The 17,996-nt window shown below is 35.4% G+C and overlaps 1 protein-coding gene across 1 annotated transcript; it reads right to left on the bottom strand.

Annotated features, from left to right (window-relative positions):
- Positions 1-343: 343 nt before the first annotated feature.
- On the bottom strand, positions 344-13,728 carry UFM1 (ubiquitin fold modifier 1). Its single transcript, XM_025874997.2, has 6 exons — positions 13,594-13,728; positions 13,461-13,517; positions 9,129-9,186; positions 5,593-5,632; positions 4,187-4,219; positions 344-2,368 (listed from the first exon to the last, which is right to left on the bottom strand). Coding segments are annotated over exons 1-6 (258 nt in total). The 5' UTR covers positions 13,596-13,728; the 3' UTR covers positions 344-2,300.
- Positions 13,729-17,996: the final 4,268 nt, after the last annotated feature.

Consider the following 17,996-nt stretch of genomic DNA (forward strand, 5'->3'; position numbering starts at 1 on the left):
TTTTAGTTCTCTGGGTGGCTCTGATAATCACTTAGGTTTGGAACCTATCAGCCTACACAATTACTAAAATCGCTCTCTTTTTTGTTCCTGAAAAAGGACTGGCATTTGGAAGTATATATTCATTTCTATGACCTATGGTGATTAATCATCTTTGTCCCACCCCCACCTTTTTTTGGCAACATTTGTTATACACTGGCTCAATAGCTGTGCTGATTAGGAGCTTTAATAATGAGGAGTACACAAAACAGTTTACAGTATGACAAAATGTATTTCCCTAAAATATTAATTATGTACCAATAATGTATTTAAACAAAATACAATACTTCAAAACATTCTGCACAAAGAACTTAGAGATCACATTTATTTAATAACAAATATCCAGTTCTTTAGGAAATGTTTTTAATTTAAGGACTTACTATAACAAAACTTTCAAAACCAAGGAACAAAAATATTAAACAAATTACTTTATGGCACAGGACATCATAACTTATGTAACACAGCAGGCAGATTTTGTTGTACAAACAGGATGGAGGGAGAGCTAAATTAAAAAACTCAGAGAATGGGTATTCATAAATTTCTGGTTAACTGAGGCTTAATGATTATTAAGAACCTGGGGTCTTTGAGCAACAGTTTTGTTTAGAAAAATAAAAACTCCCCAAATATTAGAAGCATACTTTTCAACCTTTACAATTCAGAATCTCACTGTTCATTTGTCAAATATATGACAACATCTGGTTAATTTCTTAAACTACCAATGTCACCCTTGAGATGCTGACCCGGTTGCATCTCCTTATACATTTTTTTCCCAATGAACCTAACGCCTATGACAGGGAAGATAACTGAAACATGCTTAGATAAAAATTGGTCTTAGAGATAATTTATTCATGAATAATTCAGCAAGTACTTACTGAAAGCCCACTCCATTTCCAGGTCTAAGAAGAGCAAGACAGACACAAAGCCTGCCTCCAGGGAGCTCACCATCCAGTATATAGCAGCAGGCCAAGCACTGGTTCCGCATCACTATGAACCTTCCTTTCATCTTTCAAAATTCGCATAGATACTGATTTCCTCTCTAAGGGCAAATAAAGTCTTCCCTTATGCATATCATTCTTTAGATTATCGTAAGGAGAATTCTGAAGTCTGTGTGTTGACAAAGCCTACACTTTGCTTTCTCTAATTGCCTTCTGCTCCTTCTGACAATGTCAGATATTTTTTCCCCTTCGTTCTCCACAACACACACTCTGCACTTTTGCCAATCCAGTTGGCTTTTTCTGTGATGCTTTGCTATAGCTTTCTGTTCCCCTTCACTGTGTCTTTTGTTTCTCTCCTCCTCACTAGAAAACTGGTCATTGGGGTTTCCCCAGGATCCCTTTCCTGACTTCTTATTCACTTGAGTGACTAAACTTAAGTTAACCTCCTTAAATGTGGGGTCTTTAGTAAGTATAATAATCAGCATTTCCAATTAGCATTTCCTAGAGCTCTGTTAAGAATTCCAGATCTTTCCAATACTCTCTTCCTGAATGCTATTTAGAAATATGACCCTCACAATAAGACAAGAGTTTCTTGAGGATTCCTGTTTTAAAGGTCGTATTCGGAGACTGACAAAGGATACACAACTTAGCAAAGAACGCTTCTAACTTTATTCTCAATTCTTACCAAGTAGTGGATTCTGCAAGATCATAGTTAAAACTCTTTAGTGTGAGGTATCAATTTTACACAAAAGGGCTAGATCAAAAAATTCAATTTTGGAGTCTCTGATATAGTTTGAAACTTAAGAAAACCTAAATGATAAAAAGTTAAAGATAGTTACGTATTCATTGATTATGTCTATATTCTTTATCATGAACAATATACAATTGAGAATTCAACTATTTTTAAGTGTGTAAGTCAGATGCTATCAAGCAAACTGCCATGTATGACCCATAGTCCTTTTAAATGTTTAACTCAGACAAATAGGAAGATTCAGTAAACTTCAATTTTCCAAATGTTCTCAGAAAGAGTTATCAGAAGCATCCACCACTTACAAAACACAGCTGGATAATCCACTTAGCCCGAATGAACTACCTGTGTGTGTTGTGAGGTAGCAATGACAGACTATGATCTTCTGTGGAGATGATAACCTCTATGCATAAGCAGTCCCTCTTCACAGGAAGAGTGTGAATAACAAGAAGGGACAGAGTTACCCTTCATTATTTCATCAACTACTGGTGTTTTCATAGTGTTTTAAATGCCTGATTTCAGTTTTACAACAATACCAATATTTATTTGGAAAGGTCATCTTATGTTCCAGGTAGCAGATATTAACAACTTCCAACACGATCTCTGGGAATAATTCGCAGTTCTGAGCCATGCTTTAGGAAAACATTTCCTACACAAACAAACAAAACATAAAGTTAGGTATTTAAAAAATGACAAGTTACCTTAACATTCCAACAACGATCATAATACAAGATACAAAGAAGTGTAAAGTAAGTAGGTACAGAAGCTCAAATATTTTCAGAATCTAACTCCAAGCTTTTTAAGGCTTGTTCCCATTCCTCTCACATCTTCACAACCCAACCAAATGTCTGAAAATTTTAAATAAGAACACTAGCCACAAAAGTGCTAATGCATACACTCAGCAAACACCAATGTAATTAACCATCAATACTTGCTAATTTATTACACAATAAAATATCTGAGGACAGAAAGAATAGTAAATTTTTTTTTTTTTAACATTTTATTTATTTTGACAGAGAAAGAGAGAAACAGCGAGAGAGGGAACACAAGCAGGGGGAGTGACAGAGGGAGAAGAAGACTCTCCACTGAGCAGAGAGCCCAACATGGGGCTTGATCCCAGGACTCTGGGATCATGACCTGAGCCGAAGGCAGCTGCTTAACGAATGAGCCACCCAGGCGCCCCAAGAATAGTAAGTCTAAATTACCACAAATGACAGAGGTTTAGAAACCTGATCTGACCTATTTTTGCTCAACTGCTTGCTGAAATTTTCTTCACGCCCCATGATATGCACATTTCAACTTTTAAGGGTAATACAACAGGCAGCATGTTACAATAAGCGCTAACTCAAATTAGTATGAACTACTGAACATTTCTACAGCAAGAAGAAATAAAACCTTTAAACCAAAGTTTAAAGACATCTCCACAATAAAATGCCTCATGGTTTTCAATAATCTTTTTAATTTAATAACATTATATACTTAAAACTACTGATTTAAGTAAAAAAAAAAAAATTACAATTTTAGGGTGCCTGGGTAGCTCAGTTGGTTAAGTGACTGCCTTCAGCTCAGGTCATGATCCTGGAGTCCCGGGACTGAGTTCCGCATCAGGCTCCCTGCTCAGCAGGGAGTTTGCTTCTCCCTCTGACCCTCCCCCCTCTCATATGCTCTCTCTCATTCTCTCTCTCAAATAAATAAAATCTTAAAAAAAAAAAATTACAATTTTAAATCCCTCTTCATTTTCTATACGGTTAAATTTCAATTCCAAGGCCTTATGAGGACAATATAATTTTTTTATAATACAGAAGTACTCTAGAATGATTTAAACATAACTACTGCTCAAATAGAGATCACATTATATTAAAACATGCTTAATTTTAAAACACTGTAATTAGATTATAAACCAAAAAAAGCTACATCTAAAAAATATAAAACTACCTACTAAAAAGTTTAAGATCACTTTTACTTTGCCTGCTTGTTAGGACATCAATATATAGCACTGTATAATACCAAGTTTGAAGCTCTGAGTGTGGACTAAGTCCCCTAAAAGACTGTACTGTCTTAAAATAACAGTAACAGCTAGCACTTCCTGAATGCTTACTATGGATAATGCAGACCTGTAAGCACTTCCCATGGACTACCTCACCACTATCATATAAAGGTAGGTCCAAATCATTATTCCCGAAAGAGTACGATCTTACCATCACTTTCGGTTCTATGTATTAAACACCTTTTAATGCTTATTAGTGAGGTTTTCTCTTTCTTGTAGCCAAAAGCATATATAACTGATACCCGTAACAAAACAAATTATTGCTCCAAGACACAGGTAAAGACTCCTACATAACACTTAAAAAAAGCTATTATCCTGGTAAAAACCCTATCTAGTCTAATTAGAATAAATCACATGTTCAGTATCAATTGACACGCACAGCCCCACCCACATGTCCATGAGTTTCAGACAAATACTCACCAGCAGTCTGGGCAGGATTTATTCCTATTCCATCTAGAAAAGAAGTCATAAAATTATCTAAGTGGTTTTATTTCTAAAGCTAAAATGGTTTAATGTAACAAGAGATTTGTCATTACTGTGTATACAGGCACAAGCCAAACAATTTAAATCCAAAAACACGAATGACAAATCTTTCAGGTAAGTTACCTGTTGAAATATGTTGAAATAAATATCCATTATTATTATGCATTTACACATATGCTGGGTTAGACAAGAACACCTGTCAAGGCCATGATCCTGATAAGTTCCACGGAAGACAATGTATTTTACCACACCACACCCAGTGAAAAATAAAGTCAAAAGCACTTTTATGTCCTTCATCATTTACATATTGCTCCCAAGGCATAAAATCTCCCCAAGAGAGCCCCCAAAGTCATTTAATTCAAGCTGCAGTGACACTTGATGAAACTTTACAAAGCACTTTCCTAACAGCTAATTTGTAAACCTAAACCTTTCTGGAAAGTAGGTCAGGTAGCAAAACACTGCAATATGACAGCATATGAATATATGTTTCAGAATGAGAAATTCTGTCGTATCTAAACTAAAGCATGCTACCATGCATTAAACCCATGTTCTCTTAGACTATCCTAACTGCACATGAACCACTGGCCAGCACCAACAAATACTACCTTGTATTTTTGCAAGATTGTGAAGGCCTTCCCACAATCTTTACTCTTCATCTTACTTCAGTATCTTCTCACAGGGTTAGTTCCATCACAATAATTACAGTATTCTAAGATATTCAGAATTTAAACTATAGATCTAATTGGATAAAATCCTCATTATTTCAAGCTTGTAAGAAATAGTTTACCACAGGAAAGCAATAAAAAGCTATAGCAAAGGTACATTCCCATGTAACTTCCTATATTCTAAAGCATCTACAACTTATTAAAAAACAACAACACACCTTGTTAAATAAAGGGAAAAGTTATTTTTAGTAATAATCTGGCATGAAGTGGTAAGGACACAAGATATTGTAAAGTGCTATAATATATCAGAAGCATAAAGAAACTGAAGAGAGCTCATTATGGACAATACCTATGTATATCATTTATGTTAATATAAACTTTGGCCTTTTTAAGTCGATTTTAATTAATTTGACTTTTTAAAACAATTTCTATAGCTCTGAGGTAATAGTTTTAAAATGATTTCTTACCGGGTGCCTGGGTGGCTCAGTCGGTTAAGTGACTGCCTTCCGCTCAGGTCATGATCCTGGAGTCCCGGGATCAAGTCCCACATCGGGCTCCCTGCTCAGCAGGGAGTCTGCTTCTCCCTCTGACCCTTCCCCCTCTCATGTGCTCTCTCTCATTCTCGCTCTCTCAAATAAATAAATAAATAAAATCTTTAAAAAAAAAATGATTTCTTACCATTGGTAATAATTGCACTTGTTGCTGCAGGAACTTTAAACTAAAAAGGAGAAAAAGGAAAAAAATTATTTTTTATTTTTGTAAAAGTTTATATAAAAATATATATAAATATTTATATACATAAACTATAAAAGATGGTTAGCAAGGATGGGGTACATATAATCAATTCTATAATCCTAAAATGTGATTTATCTTTTAGGATAAAAAATGTCATCAAAGAAAAACTATTAATTGGCTTATATTTAATGAACAATATTTTTTTCTAAATACTGCATTTCACTGCATGTAGGACACCAGGGATTGGAAAATGCATCTTATTTTATGCATTACAGAAAAACACTGTCAATAAATCTACGATCGATGTTTACTCTTTCAGACTTAGACGTGTTATTTTTATCATATGTAACTCTCTTGCATAATCAAAAATAAAAGCAAAACACTTGCTTAGAACATTCCTAAAATTTCTCTGTAGAAGCAGTAAGGTCAAACAAATGCTATCTTGTATTTAAGGGAAGACCAACCAAAGCTCAAATTCCCCTCTGAATGTATTGCTGACTTAGATTTCACAGGACTGCAACAGTCTAATTATGCCACCAGGAAATAACAACTAAGTTCAAGTGGGTGCAGATGATGTCAACTAGACAATTATGTGACTGCCACTTGGCTAATAGTGAGAGTAAGACTCCACTGATCTACTTCCAGAGGTGTAAAAAGATTCGTTTTCTGAATCAATAAAATGTGGTATTGAACTTATTGGTAGCTAAAGGGAGAAGTCCTAATTCTTTTGAGACCAGCAGTTGTCAAAATGTGTTCATGTACACATAAGTTCATTCATTTATCTAACAAATATTTATTAAGTACTTCTATGCTTATAGACTAGTTTTATAGATATTACAGTTGAGTTTTGTGATCAAATAAATCTGGAAAACACTAAAGTAGTATTCTTTTCAAGATCAACTAATATGCAGCTAATATAGTTGATTTAATGTTAAGAAGGAAATGGTGAATAAAGTATTTCCCATACTCTTTGGCCACTAATTCTAGTTTTTCATTATTTTTGTTGTTGTTGTTTTGGTGGTTCTAGTGGCCTTGGAAAAGTATTCTGGGAAATGCTGCTCTGGGAAATGTATAATGGTCACATATACATAGTTAAGAAAAACAACTAAAAGTTTACTTTAAGTTATAAATTAAAGACTCAAGTTTTAAAATAAAAATTTATGCATGAGAACAATACCTGTTACTGGATTATGCACCTGATAAACACATAACTTCACAGTCTATATGGTCCATTTTTATTTGTAAATGTCTTTTTAAAGATTTAAAAAATTAAAATAAACCTAACTTAAAATAACTTCAAAATGTGCTTTAATAAATATTAAAATACTTCAAGTTATTTATAGAGATTGTAATACTTAATAAAACTTAATAAAACATCTCAGATTTCTAAAATTTGAGATTACAAAGTTTCTAGTTACCCTATTGTCTTATTCTTAGATTATGTCCATTTTAGGATAAACTATGCATTTTTAGTCACCTCCATATAGTGGCAGCATATTTATGAACATTAAAAACCATAAGCAACTGCTGACATAATTACTCCCTTTTCCAGAATGTAGTAACAACTGTTTAGCAGAAATCTGGGAAGCATCACTAGTGATGTAAAATTCAGCAACTATTATGTTCATCCTACACTACTGACAAGTTTCCTTCTGGATGCAAAGTATTTCATGCTCCTAAATTTTCATTTCTTTTCTTTCTCAGACCCCTAAATCTTGTAATTTAGGATGTTAAAAGGCTATTCTCAGGTTTTCACAACTCACTACTTAAATTAATTCTTACTCCTATTGGGGAATTTTCCTATTTTTTTATTGAGAGATTTTACTAGGGATTTAAATCCACAGACTCAGTTTGTCAAGTCAACTCGTCTTCACTGTAGATCCTATAATGTCTCATCTTGTGAAAGTCCTTCTCATTGCTGCCTGAAAGTCATAACCTTTCTAAAGGTGCAACACCCACGATTCATCAACGGTTATAAGCTACATTAAAACCTCAATAAATATATGCAGCCATGTGAAATTTGTAAGTGTATTTTCTATTGCACGTCTGTTATGATTTTTTTATACTTTCACCAGAAGACCAAGATCACAACAATGCCTTTGCCTTACAAAGAACACATATAACTACAAAATATAATAATAAAATATTAATTATAGCTCAAATTGACATACTTCTTAAATTTGTGGGATCTGCTATGCCCCAGAACCAGGAATAGTTCTTGCAGGTGATCTGTGCAGCAGAAAGTAATGCTGATGCTGTACTCAGATTTGTTTCCTACCTCTTTTTAGTTATTCTATATGGGTGAAAAAGATTAAAAATTGACTATAAAACAAGTACTACCACTTTTCAGTTCAATTCTGAAGGAGTGATAAATGATGTCAGTGGTCCCAGACAGTATCTGTAACTACTGATGGTTTGGCTGATTTTCCACTAATAAATTCAGGGTAGGATTATGGGTTAAGCCAGTTTATTTAGTTACTAAAATTATTTTTCTGTGACTATAAACTTTTTTGAAGATTCTGAATCAAAACATTTGGATTTGAGTTACTCTAGATTTGTACAGCACTTTTAACTTCACAAAATATCAGTAAATGCAATTATATTTTTATTCAAAATCATTTAATCAGACAGGAAGAATAGATATTAATTACTCCCATTTTACAGGATATGAAATTTGAAGAAAAGAGAGATTGATTGGGAGGTTTGCCCATATCACACAAATAATTAATGACACAATTAAACGTCTCCCAAGTCACATTTTTATGCCATTTCCACAAGACCAAGCTACTCTTGTAGTGTTATGTCCAAAGAGCTTATGGATGCATCTGATAACTCCGGATGAAAAAAATCTTATTTCTTAAGAACCAAAAACCCAAAAATGTTTTAAAAGACTACACACTTTTAAAAGCACCCAGTTGACATGCTCATACATAAAACTTGAAAAATATGATAAAGACATTAAAAAATTCTAATTCGAGAATCAAAATGAGTAAAAACAGGTTTATGGACTACACTGTAAAATAATGTTGCTGTTTAAAAAAATTCCCATATCCTCATAATTTTTTCCTTATAATTTTCAACGGATGCATTAAACAGAGATTTGTTTAACTCACTTTCCCTACTTCTATTAAGTCTTAACTTCCATTCACTTACTTCTGTAAGTAGGGCTTAACTTTTTGATAGCATAAACTTAGTAATGAATCCGCATGGAAGTGGTGGGTCAGAGTACATGCAAAATTTAAGACTTTTTCTTTTTTTTTAAAGATTTATTTATTTGAGAGAGAGAGAGAAAGGAGGAAAGGGAGGGAGAAGCAGATCAGGGCTCGATCTCATGACCCTAAAATCAAACCTGAGCTGAAGCCAAGAGTCAGACGCTTAACCAACTATGCCATTCAGGTGCCCCGCAAATTTAAAAAGACTTTTGAAAAAGATACCAATAAACTGCATTCCATACACATTGTTCCAATTTCTATACTTACTTCTTCTGCTGCAAACTTTAAGACCGCTGTGAAAGGTGTACTTTCAGGAACACTAAGTCTGCAAGAAGAATTAAGAATTTTTTAAAAAGCTGATTATTCTTAAAGCCGCTCGTTCCTTATTTTGGCTAATGTGGCAGACCTGGACAAAACTGTCTTTTGAGGCTGAAGGTTGTCTATTTTGACTGCACACTATGCTCATTAACTTTAAAATGGAAAAAAAAAACCAAACAATTAGTTTCATAATTGAGATGATGCCCACAGCTCCACCTGAAAATTAACCCATGTAGGTGAAACCTTATATATTTGTAATACTTTGATACAAAAAGATCTAGCGTATAGGCTGCTGCTTGTTTCCACAAATGGATTTCAAAAAGTCACATTTCTCCTTAGTCGTCAGTCCATTTTGCCACCTCCAGTCCAAACACCTCTGCACCTGATGCAGGAAGATCATCACTTTCATTTTAAGAGTCTAGCTTAACCTTCTCATGAACTTTCCAGTGCACTTTTAATAACCAAGTCTGAAATAGTAGATTAAACTGATGTAAATGAGTATGTTCACTATGATAAAATGTGAAGTGATTTTCCACCTTTATATTGTCATTAGAAAAAGGGCTTAATACAATCTGAAATAACATTTTGGAGAGTCATGTGTGATTTTGTTACTAACTTATGCAGGGTTAAGTATATGAAAGATTACTGATAAATGGTCAATCTGTATGAATTTTCCAATTAAAAACTAAAAATAGAATTGACATTATACCCTAAGAAAATACTTAAAAACAAAGAAAGAAGTTAAAAAATATATAAAAAGTTCCTAATGTGAAATAAATAAAAATGACTTAAGACTGTAAAAGAGATTATCTTTCAAAGCAGGGAAGTGACTGGCAAGCTAACATTTCTCTTTGAAACTTCTCTATTTGTCACCAGAGTATTGTTTTTTAATGTTTTAATAAATTACCATTATGTAACATCTTAAGTATGTGTCCCATTTCTTCATTTAGTTACAGATCACTGAATATAAAAATCACTAGCTGCCAAAACACATTATAATGACTTCCCGTAGGAGATTCTTGGCTGCCACCATTCTACTTCTCCAAAATACCACTCAAGAGTGAAAATGGACATCATTTTTCTCCCTCTTCTTTCCTTGTTTTTTTTTTGGAGACAATAAAAACAAAATTCTAAAGGACAGCCATTTGTTTAAAAAATATCTGCTAAAATGGGAATGTGATAGTATACAAAGTAGGGAATGGTACTTGGCAAGTATTTCTGTAGTACATTTACAGTTTCGAAACTGAGATTCATTTTCCTAAACTGCTTCAAAGGAACTCTTAAAACCTTAGGGTTTCAATTCACTTGTGAACTGCAGACAGGAAATGTCCCTGTAATACATACCTAAATGTCATACTGATATTCATTAAAATATGTTTCTATCTGTATTTTAAATTGGTGAGCCTGTCCAAAGATAATCCAATAAAAAAGTAAAATGAAAACGTATTTTAATGCATGTTCTAAGTGGCAGAAAAATCAGAGAGGGACTGGGAGTTACTGTAACTCCACAAATTTTATCTAGATTTGGATTTGTTTTGTTTGCCAGTTGCATCATTTTGCAAATTTGGCGCTTAAACACTACACTGGTGTCTTGAAAAAATGGGAATTATTCTGTATATTAAGATGAATTTTTAAAGTAAATTACTAGTAAATTTTCTTTTTAATAAATATTACATATAAACAGAAATATGACAAAACTTGACAAGAGCTATTATAAAGAACTGAGAATGAAGTTTCTATAGGACACTGAAGAAGGGAGAGGTGAACTCCCCCGACAATTACAGAAATCTTTACTGAGGTGACATTCTGACTATTAAAGGGTTGTTTGTCCAGAAGTGGTGGTCCCAAGACTGCACTCCAAACACAGAAAAGAACATGTATAAAAGCAGAGAGGACTAAAGGGCTTGCTTGTCAATATGTGAACATTGACTGAAGCTTTGATTAAGTAATCATGGTAATAAGGAAGGTGAGAGAAGAGGTGGAAAGTGAGAATGAAAGATAGGAATCAGACTGAAACAGTCAAAGGTACATTTAATTCATGCCATATATACAAGAGCACATTTGATTGAACATTTCTATAACCTAACGGCAATACCAAGAGTGAATCTATCAAAAAATAAAACAAAAAAAAAAGTAAAAACTCTTAATATTCCCCAGAATAAATAAGGAACTGAAACATCCTTTTTAGAATTCAACTATTAGTAACGTTAGAAACTCAAAGGACATTTTTCTATCAAAGCATACATTTACTGGCTTGGCAAGTGAAAAGGAACATTAAAAAGTCAAAGCATGTTCTCCCATAAATTTTAAAAATTGCATTTAATAGTACCCAAGTACTAGTTACCAATTACTTTGAATAGGATATATAGCATAACTAACCTTACACACACACACACACACACACACACACACACGTTATACGTATTTTATATAAACACACACCCATATACAGATCATACATACACACACCAAACACTAGGTATGCCTATTATAGTCATTCAGTCACCAATATTACTTGAACTGGTTCAAAATTTCAGGCACCCTTACAGATACTACTGCTGTCCTACTCTGTCCTTTCTTCCACCTTCTCACTTTTTTTCTAGAGAATATTTATACATTGATGAGAATAACCCAGTATAAAGGGAGAAATCAAAGATGATGAGAAGAGAGGAATCTCTGGACTCCATCTACTTTAATCTTGAGAAGACTAAAATAGATGAGACCCAGAGCCCAAGTGGTACAGCTGGTTTTTCACAGGAATAAAGTCATGTTTTCCTTTGTAATAGGATAGTGGACAGAAACTACGGGTTTATAGACATAGTAGTAACTTTATAGATGTGATGACGGAAAGATGAATTTTCCTCTGATGGCTTCGGAAAAAGGGAAAAGCACTGTAAAAAGTATTAATAGATTTTAAAAATTCTTTCAGAGAATAAAAAGACAAGCAAACCTGGGAACTGTAGCAGAGCATTAGGTACTATTGAGCATAGTTGTGAATTTTACATAAAATCCATCAGCCTAATTGTGTAATTTTCCCCAAAGACATTCAGCTAGGTACGTAGTGGTTGAGTTCAGAGTTGGATGTTTCACCAAGCAAAACATACTGGGGAGAGGAGAACACCAGAGTTGAGGTGAGTGGACACCAGACAGAATGACCGGACCATGGACTCTAGGAGGGTAAAGCAAGGAGGAGAGGGTAGTGACAAATTTAAAAAGCAGTCTGATCAATGAATTAATTCCTTTTAATTCATTACTCTGAAATACTAGAGTAAATTAGATGTAAGAAGAAAATGTGGTCATCCACAAGAGCATACTTGAAAATGACACCTTAGCTGGAGCAGTTACTGAAAAAGACCTTAAGATTTTAGGCTGTAACCATGCATATTTGAAAGAAGGTGAAAAAAAGATTCATCTGGAGATCAAATGATCAAAAAAGCTTAACGGTAGGAGTTGCATGGGTCACAGACAGTTAAGTGACTGAGGCTGACAACTGCTAACAGTTTGGTTAAGTAGGTTTCGATATTAATTATTTTAACTATGCTTAAAATCCTATTGAAGTCTTGTCCTTTGCCGCATTTTATGCGACTTCCAGCTGCAATAACCTCACTAATGTTGATCTAAAATCACAGAAAATTCCGGATGAGTATGTAGTTAAGGCCGTGCCAATTCATCATTCAACTGCTAAAGGAGAAAAAAAGGCCTCGCGTGGATAAACTGCCCTATTTCTGCATTTCCCATTCCTACTAATCACACTTTATTAAATCCCAACATAAGAAGTGTATGACTTGAGGCTCATTACTTTGTGACGCCCGACTGTTGAGTCACTCACACGGGAATCAGAAGCCGGACAGTGATAAACGTTCAAGTAATTTCAGAATCTGAACTGGGCTGTCTTTCCCTACTTCCTGTAACAGCTGGTCAAGGCGGCAAAAGGCCCTTCCAATCAGGAGCAGATAAGGACTTCTTTAAGGACCCCGACAAATCATTAGAGTCGTCTACACGTCCTCCCGCTCCAACACCCAACCCAGGGAGTCCCGTGGACAGGTCACCTGTCAGCAGCAACGTTCCCCTCACACGCCCTTGCTCCCTCGCACCGGGGTGAGCTGACAGTGCAGCGGGCGCGGGATGTCGCCTCTCAGGCTCGGGTGGGATCGGGGAGGCTCCAGGAAGAGCGAGGGAGTGGGAAAGGGATGGCATGCAGCCTGCTGGTGTGGAAGAGGATCTGGAGGCCAGCCTGGTTCCCCCCAAGCCCGCAAGGCACACCGCCGCCCGGCTACTCACACTTTGTAAGGCAGCCGCGGGTCCGACGTCAGCGTGATCTTAAAGGAAACCTTCGACCTGAAGAGGAGAGCGGGAGAGAGTTAAAGTCGTGCAGCGGGACCAGGGGTTGGAATCCGGGTCAGCAAACACTTACATGGTGGAGCCGCTCCCGGTGGAGATCCCCGCCAATTCCGCTGGTCTCCCACTTCCTCTACGCTGCCCGGGAACGCACCGCCCCACTCAGGTCCACGTCTCCCTCAGCAAACTGGGGGCCTCCAAAGTTGCTGTTGTCTAAGGCACTGCCTGAAAAACCGGCTCCTGTTGCTCGTGCTAGGCGGAGCCTCCAAGTTACAAAGAGCTACTTCTTTTGGATTTCAAGCTCTGAGACTAAAGCATGGATCGTACGGAAGAATATTTTTCTAATTGCGATTACGTTCTTCCGTATTTTCAGTCAGGCAATACCAATATGGGTAGAGACGGTAGGACTCTAGGTCCCAGCTGGCAGCCTGGGGCGGAAGTAAGAGCATAGAGTAGGCGGGCACAGAGTGAGGCGTGGCGAGGGGCGGGAGGTGGGCGGGGCTGGGGGGGGGCCGGCGTTCCACGAAGTTGCTAAGGCATCGGTTCGCGGAAAATCTGGTGTTGAGTTCAAGAAACTGGAATCTTCGCCCCGCTTTAGTGTTAGTATTCTTCTGTCTTTCCAGCAATGCAATGCTGTTATATCTTGTATTTCCAATTTTTTCCCCTTAACACTTAACACAATATTGACGTCTAACTTCAACAGACAACGGAGTTACCAAGTTGGTGAGATAGACAAGATCCGTGTGCTAGAGAACTTGGAGTGTAGATGGAAAGAGCAATCCATGAACAGGCTTCCAATAGTTTGTTGTGTGGCCTAATTGGATTAAACCAGGGAACTAGGGTGCCGATCATCAGCACGTTTATTCAATTTAATAACAAACTTTGAATCCTTTCTATGTGGCAGGCAGTAAAGCTAAATGCTGGGGATGCTGGAATGAGTGAGATAGGTAGGTAGGTGCCAACCCTCTGGGATCTAACAGACGTTCTTATATGTGAAGACAGGCTGAATGTCCTCTAAATGTATTACAAATCTAATCATCTGTGTTTGCAAGATAAACATCCCTCTCACAATGTCTGTAATGCCTTTTCTAAGAAATATTGCAATGAATGACAAAATAGGAAACAGGTAAGTACTAAAACAATGAGGAGCTCTAGCTAATTTTTCAGGTATTATGTTAGATTTTTTTAAGGAGAGATATCTAAGAGGAATAGGGAAGCAACTGCAGTAGGAATGTTAAAGACCAATTTCTGTAATTTTGTATCAGAGTGCTCTTCTGTGGTCACAGCTCCCCAGGGGAGAGTGCTGACTCTGCCTTAGGAAAGAAAGGCTTTGATATTCTCATGACACTCATTGTGTTCCTCACTTAGAAAAATGCAGGTCTTGCCATAGGGAGAAAGCTGGAGGCAAATGTTGATTGATAGATTTGGGGATTGACAGGTATAGCATTAATAGCTGAAACTATGGGATTAGTTGGTATGACTAAGATTTTTGAGAATAGCAGTAAGAAGAAAACTACTGATTGTGTCTACCTGGTGTCAGATAGCCAAGCAATGAAGAGACTAGAGTACATACTTACGGTCTTTATTTCTAAAAATACATATGTATTTTTAAACAATATTTGCATCTTTTTTAGTTATAGTTTTATTTCTGCTCATGTATAAAAACATGTCGTAAAATCCTGAAGAGAAAAAGTATTTTGTTTAGAGTGTTTATTGTATTTATAAAAAGTAATGAAGACAAGATTCAACCCCAGGCAGTGTGACTTCAGTACTCACATTCCACTGCCTCTTTAGAAAACATATTAATATAATATATTATATCAAAAGGACAAGGGGAAAATATTGTGTTCAAAAGATATTGAAACGAACTTATTCCTAAATTTTTAGAATTCTTTCCCACCTCAATACCCTAACCCTCCTACCCATATATTTGTATCCTCAGAGTCACAGCATAATTTCTAGAGCCTTCTGAGTTTTATTTCCTTGATACAAGAAAAGAATTGATAAATAGATTCATTTATACTTAATATTTTTTGTTCTTTTAAACTTTGCTAGGGCACCCAGCAAAATTTGGCAAATATATCAGAAAAAGAACCTTATTTACTGAAATGTTAAAGTGCTGAAGTTCATTTAATGACCGTAAACAAAAGCAAACTCTGGATTTTAGAAGGTAATTGGCAAATGCAACATTTTAAGGCAAAGAACAGCATAAATGGCCTAATGTGTTTTGGAAGGGTCTAATTAGTATCACGTAGAGGCAGAAATGATTATAGAGTGCACAGTATGATCATATTAGAACCCATTAAATATAAATGAAACATACCAATGTTCTGTTTGCAAAAGCATACAAATTTCTCATTATTAGAAAGGAATTAGAGGGAAATTAAATTTGTATAAGAACTAAAAAGATTTGCTTATGTAGTCATAAAAATCCTTCTTACCAGTATATCTGTAACCAGCTTTAAATAAGATAGAAAACGTCAGATTTGGAAGCCAAAAAAAAATTTGTCTTCCTAAGTTTTTCACCCTAGTTTGACTATATTTATGATTATGACTAAAATCACCTGATACTCTAATTATGTAATCATGAAAGATTTTCTCTGGGATAAATCTTAGGATCTTTTACTCCAAACATTTCATATACAGGAAAAAAATTGTAGTTTGGCCAATTGATAATGAATGGATAATTTTATTGCAGTTTAATTTGTTCATTTTTTAAAATTATCTTTACTCTTCCTATAATCCTCTATGGGACATTAATATCATTGGGGCCATGATAATAATAATGGCTCAAAATGTATTAAGATTTACTTTGTGCTAAGTATTATCTTTAACATTTAGTATAAGGGGAATCACAAAATACAGATTTTAAACTTTGATTGCCTTTAAGTTATAAATCAATGAAAAGAAACCTTAAATGGGAGATTTGATCTGGTAGACAAAAGTACTTGGGAATATGTAAATGTTGTGTTGATCCTAAGATAAGGACTATAAATTTACATCCTTGAGAGCCAAAGAACAATGAACTAAAAGTGAGATTAGAGTTTAGTAAGGCCTTAGAGGAGATCACAGCTCTAAATGTGCTGTACTTGATTATTATTTTATTTATTTATTTTTTTGATTGAGAGAGAGAGCCAGAGAGCTGGGGTGGGGGTGGGGGGAGGGAGAGAAGTCCAAGCAGACTCCACCTAGAGCTTGGACCCCATACAGGGCACTGATCTCACCACCTTAGATCATGACCTGAGCCAAAACCAAGAGTCGGATGTTTAATTGAATGAGCCACCCAGGCACCTCTGCCCTTGATTATTATGATTCCATACCTTCCCAAATATTTCCTGAAGTTAAATGAGAAAAAAAAGGACTTTTCTTAGGAAGGTCATTGTTTGACTATAAGCCTTGTAAATGTGAGATATAATCACAAGACTTGGAATATTTTAACTACAGAATTTGTAAAATACTTTCATTGTGAGAAAACATTTTAAATTGTAAAAACAAACAAACAAAACAAAATGGGAATTTACCAGTCTTGTATAATTAAATTTTCTCTCTAAATATCGTGTGAATTATCTGTTTAATGGGAACATTACTTGTTAGAAAAATTAAAATAATCTCTGACAGATCTATTCCAAACACAGGATTATGGTTTCTTCTACTCATTTTTATTCTTCCAACAGCTATGAGGTTAGTAGTATTAATATTCCACTATTAGAAGAAGAAAGTAGCACACAACAATTAAAAGACTTATCCTAAGTTTAAGTAAGTGGTTGAAATGAGATCGAACTCAGATATCTGATATTAAAACCGGGTTTTATTTACTACAGGAGTTTAAGGATCTAAGCTGTATCCTTAGCTAGTACAAAACAATACTTTGAGGTAGCAAATATTGTTATCCCTCTTTCACAGATAAGGAAGTTAAGAGAAACTTAATTTTTTCAAGGTAACAAAACTAGTAAAGTGCCAGAGCTGGTATTGGAATCCTGGCAGGCTGGATTCAGAGTCTACACTCCTCAACGTGATATACCATGAATCTATGATCACTTATTTATAAATATTACACTTACGTCATAGATACTCTGTTTTTCCCACTTCAGTCTCAAAGTCAGTTAGATTTCTTATCCTGTGCCAGATATAATAATAGTTATTCCTCTCATATAATTGTAGAATCTTTTTATATTATGTTGAAAAGGAATTCAAAAGGAACTCAGGAGAGACAGTACCATTTCGAGAAAAAACCAGAAACAGAAGAGTACACACTGAATGAGACCATTTATATATATGGTTCAACATCAACAAAAATCAATCTATGGTGTTAGAAGTGAGAATGGAGGTTGCTTTTGTGAGGGCACAGTGACGGAAGTGTAAAAGAAGCTTCACGGGTGCTGATAACATGTTTCCTGACCCGGGTGTTGATTATACTGCTGGATTAACTCTATGAAAATTCATCAAGTTAATATACTTAGGGTCTGTGTATTTTGTGTG

This window comes from Callorhinus ursinus, unplaced genomic scaffold, assembly GCF_003265705.2.
Source record: "Callorhinus ursinus isolate GAN/ISIS: 27379988/994484 unplaced genomic scaffold, GSC_fseal_2.0 scaffold7, whole genome shotgun sequence".
Lineage (NCBI taxonomy): Eukaryota > Metazoa > Chordata > Mammalia > Carnivora > Otariidae > Callorhinus > Callorhinus ursinus.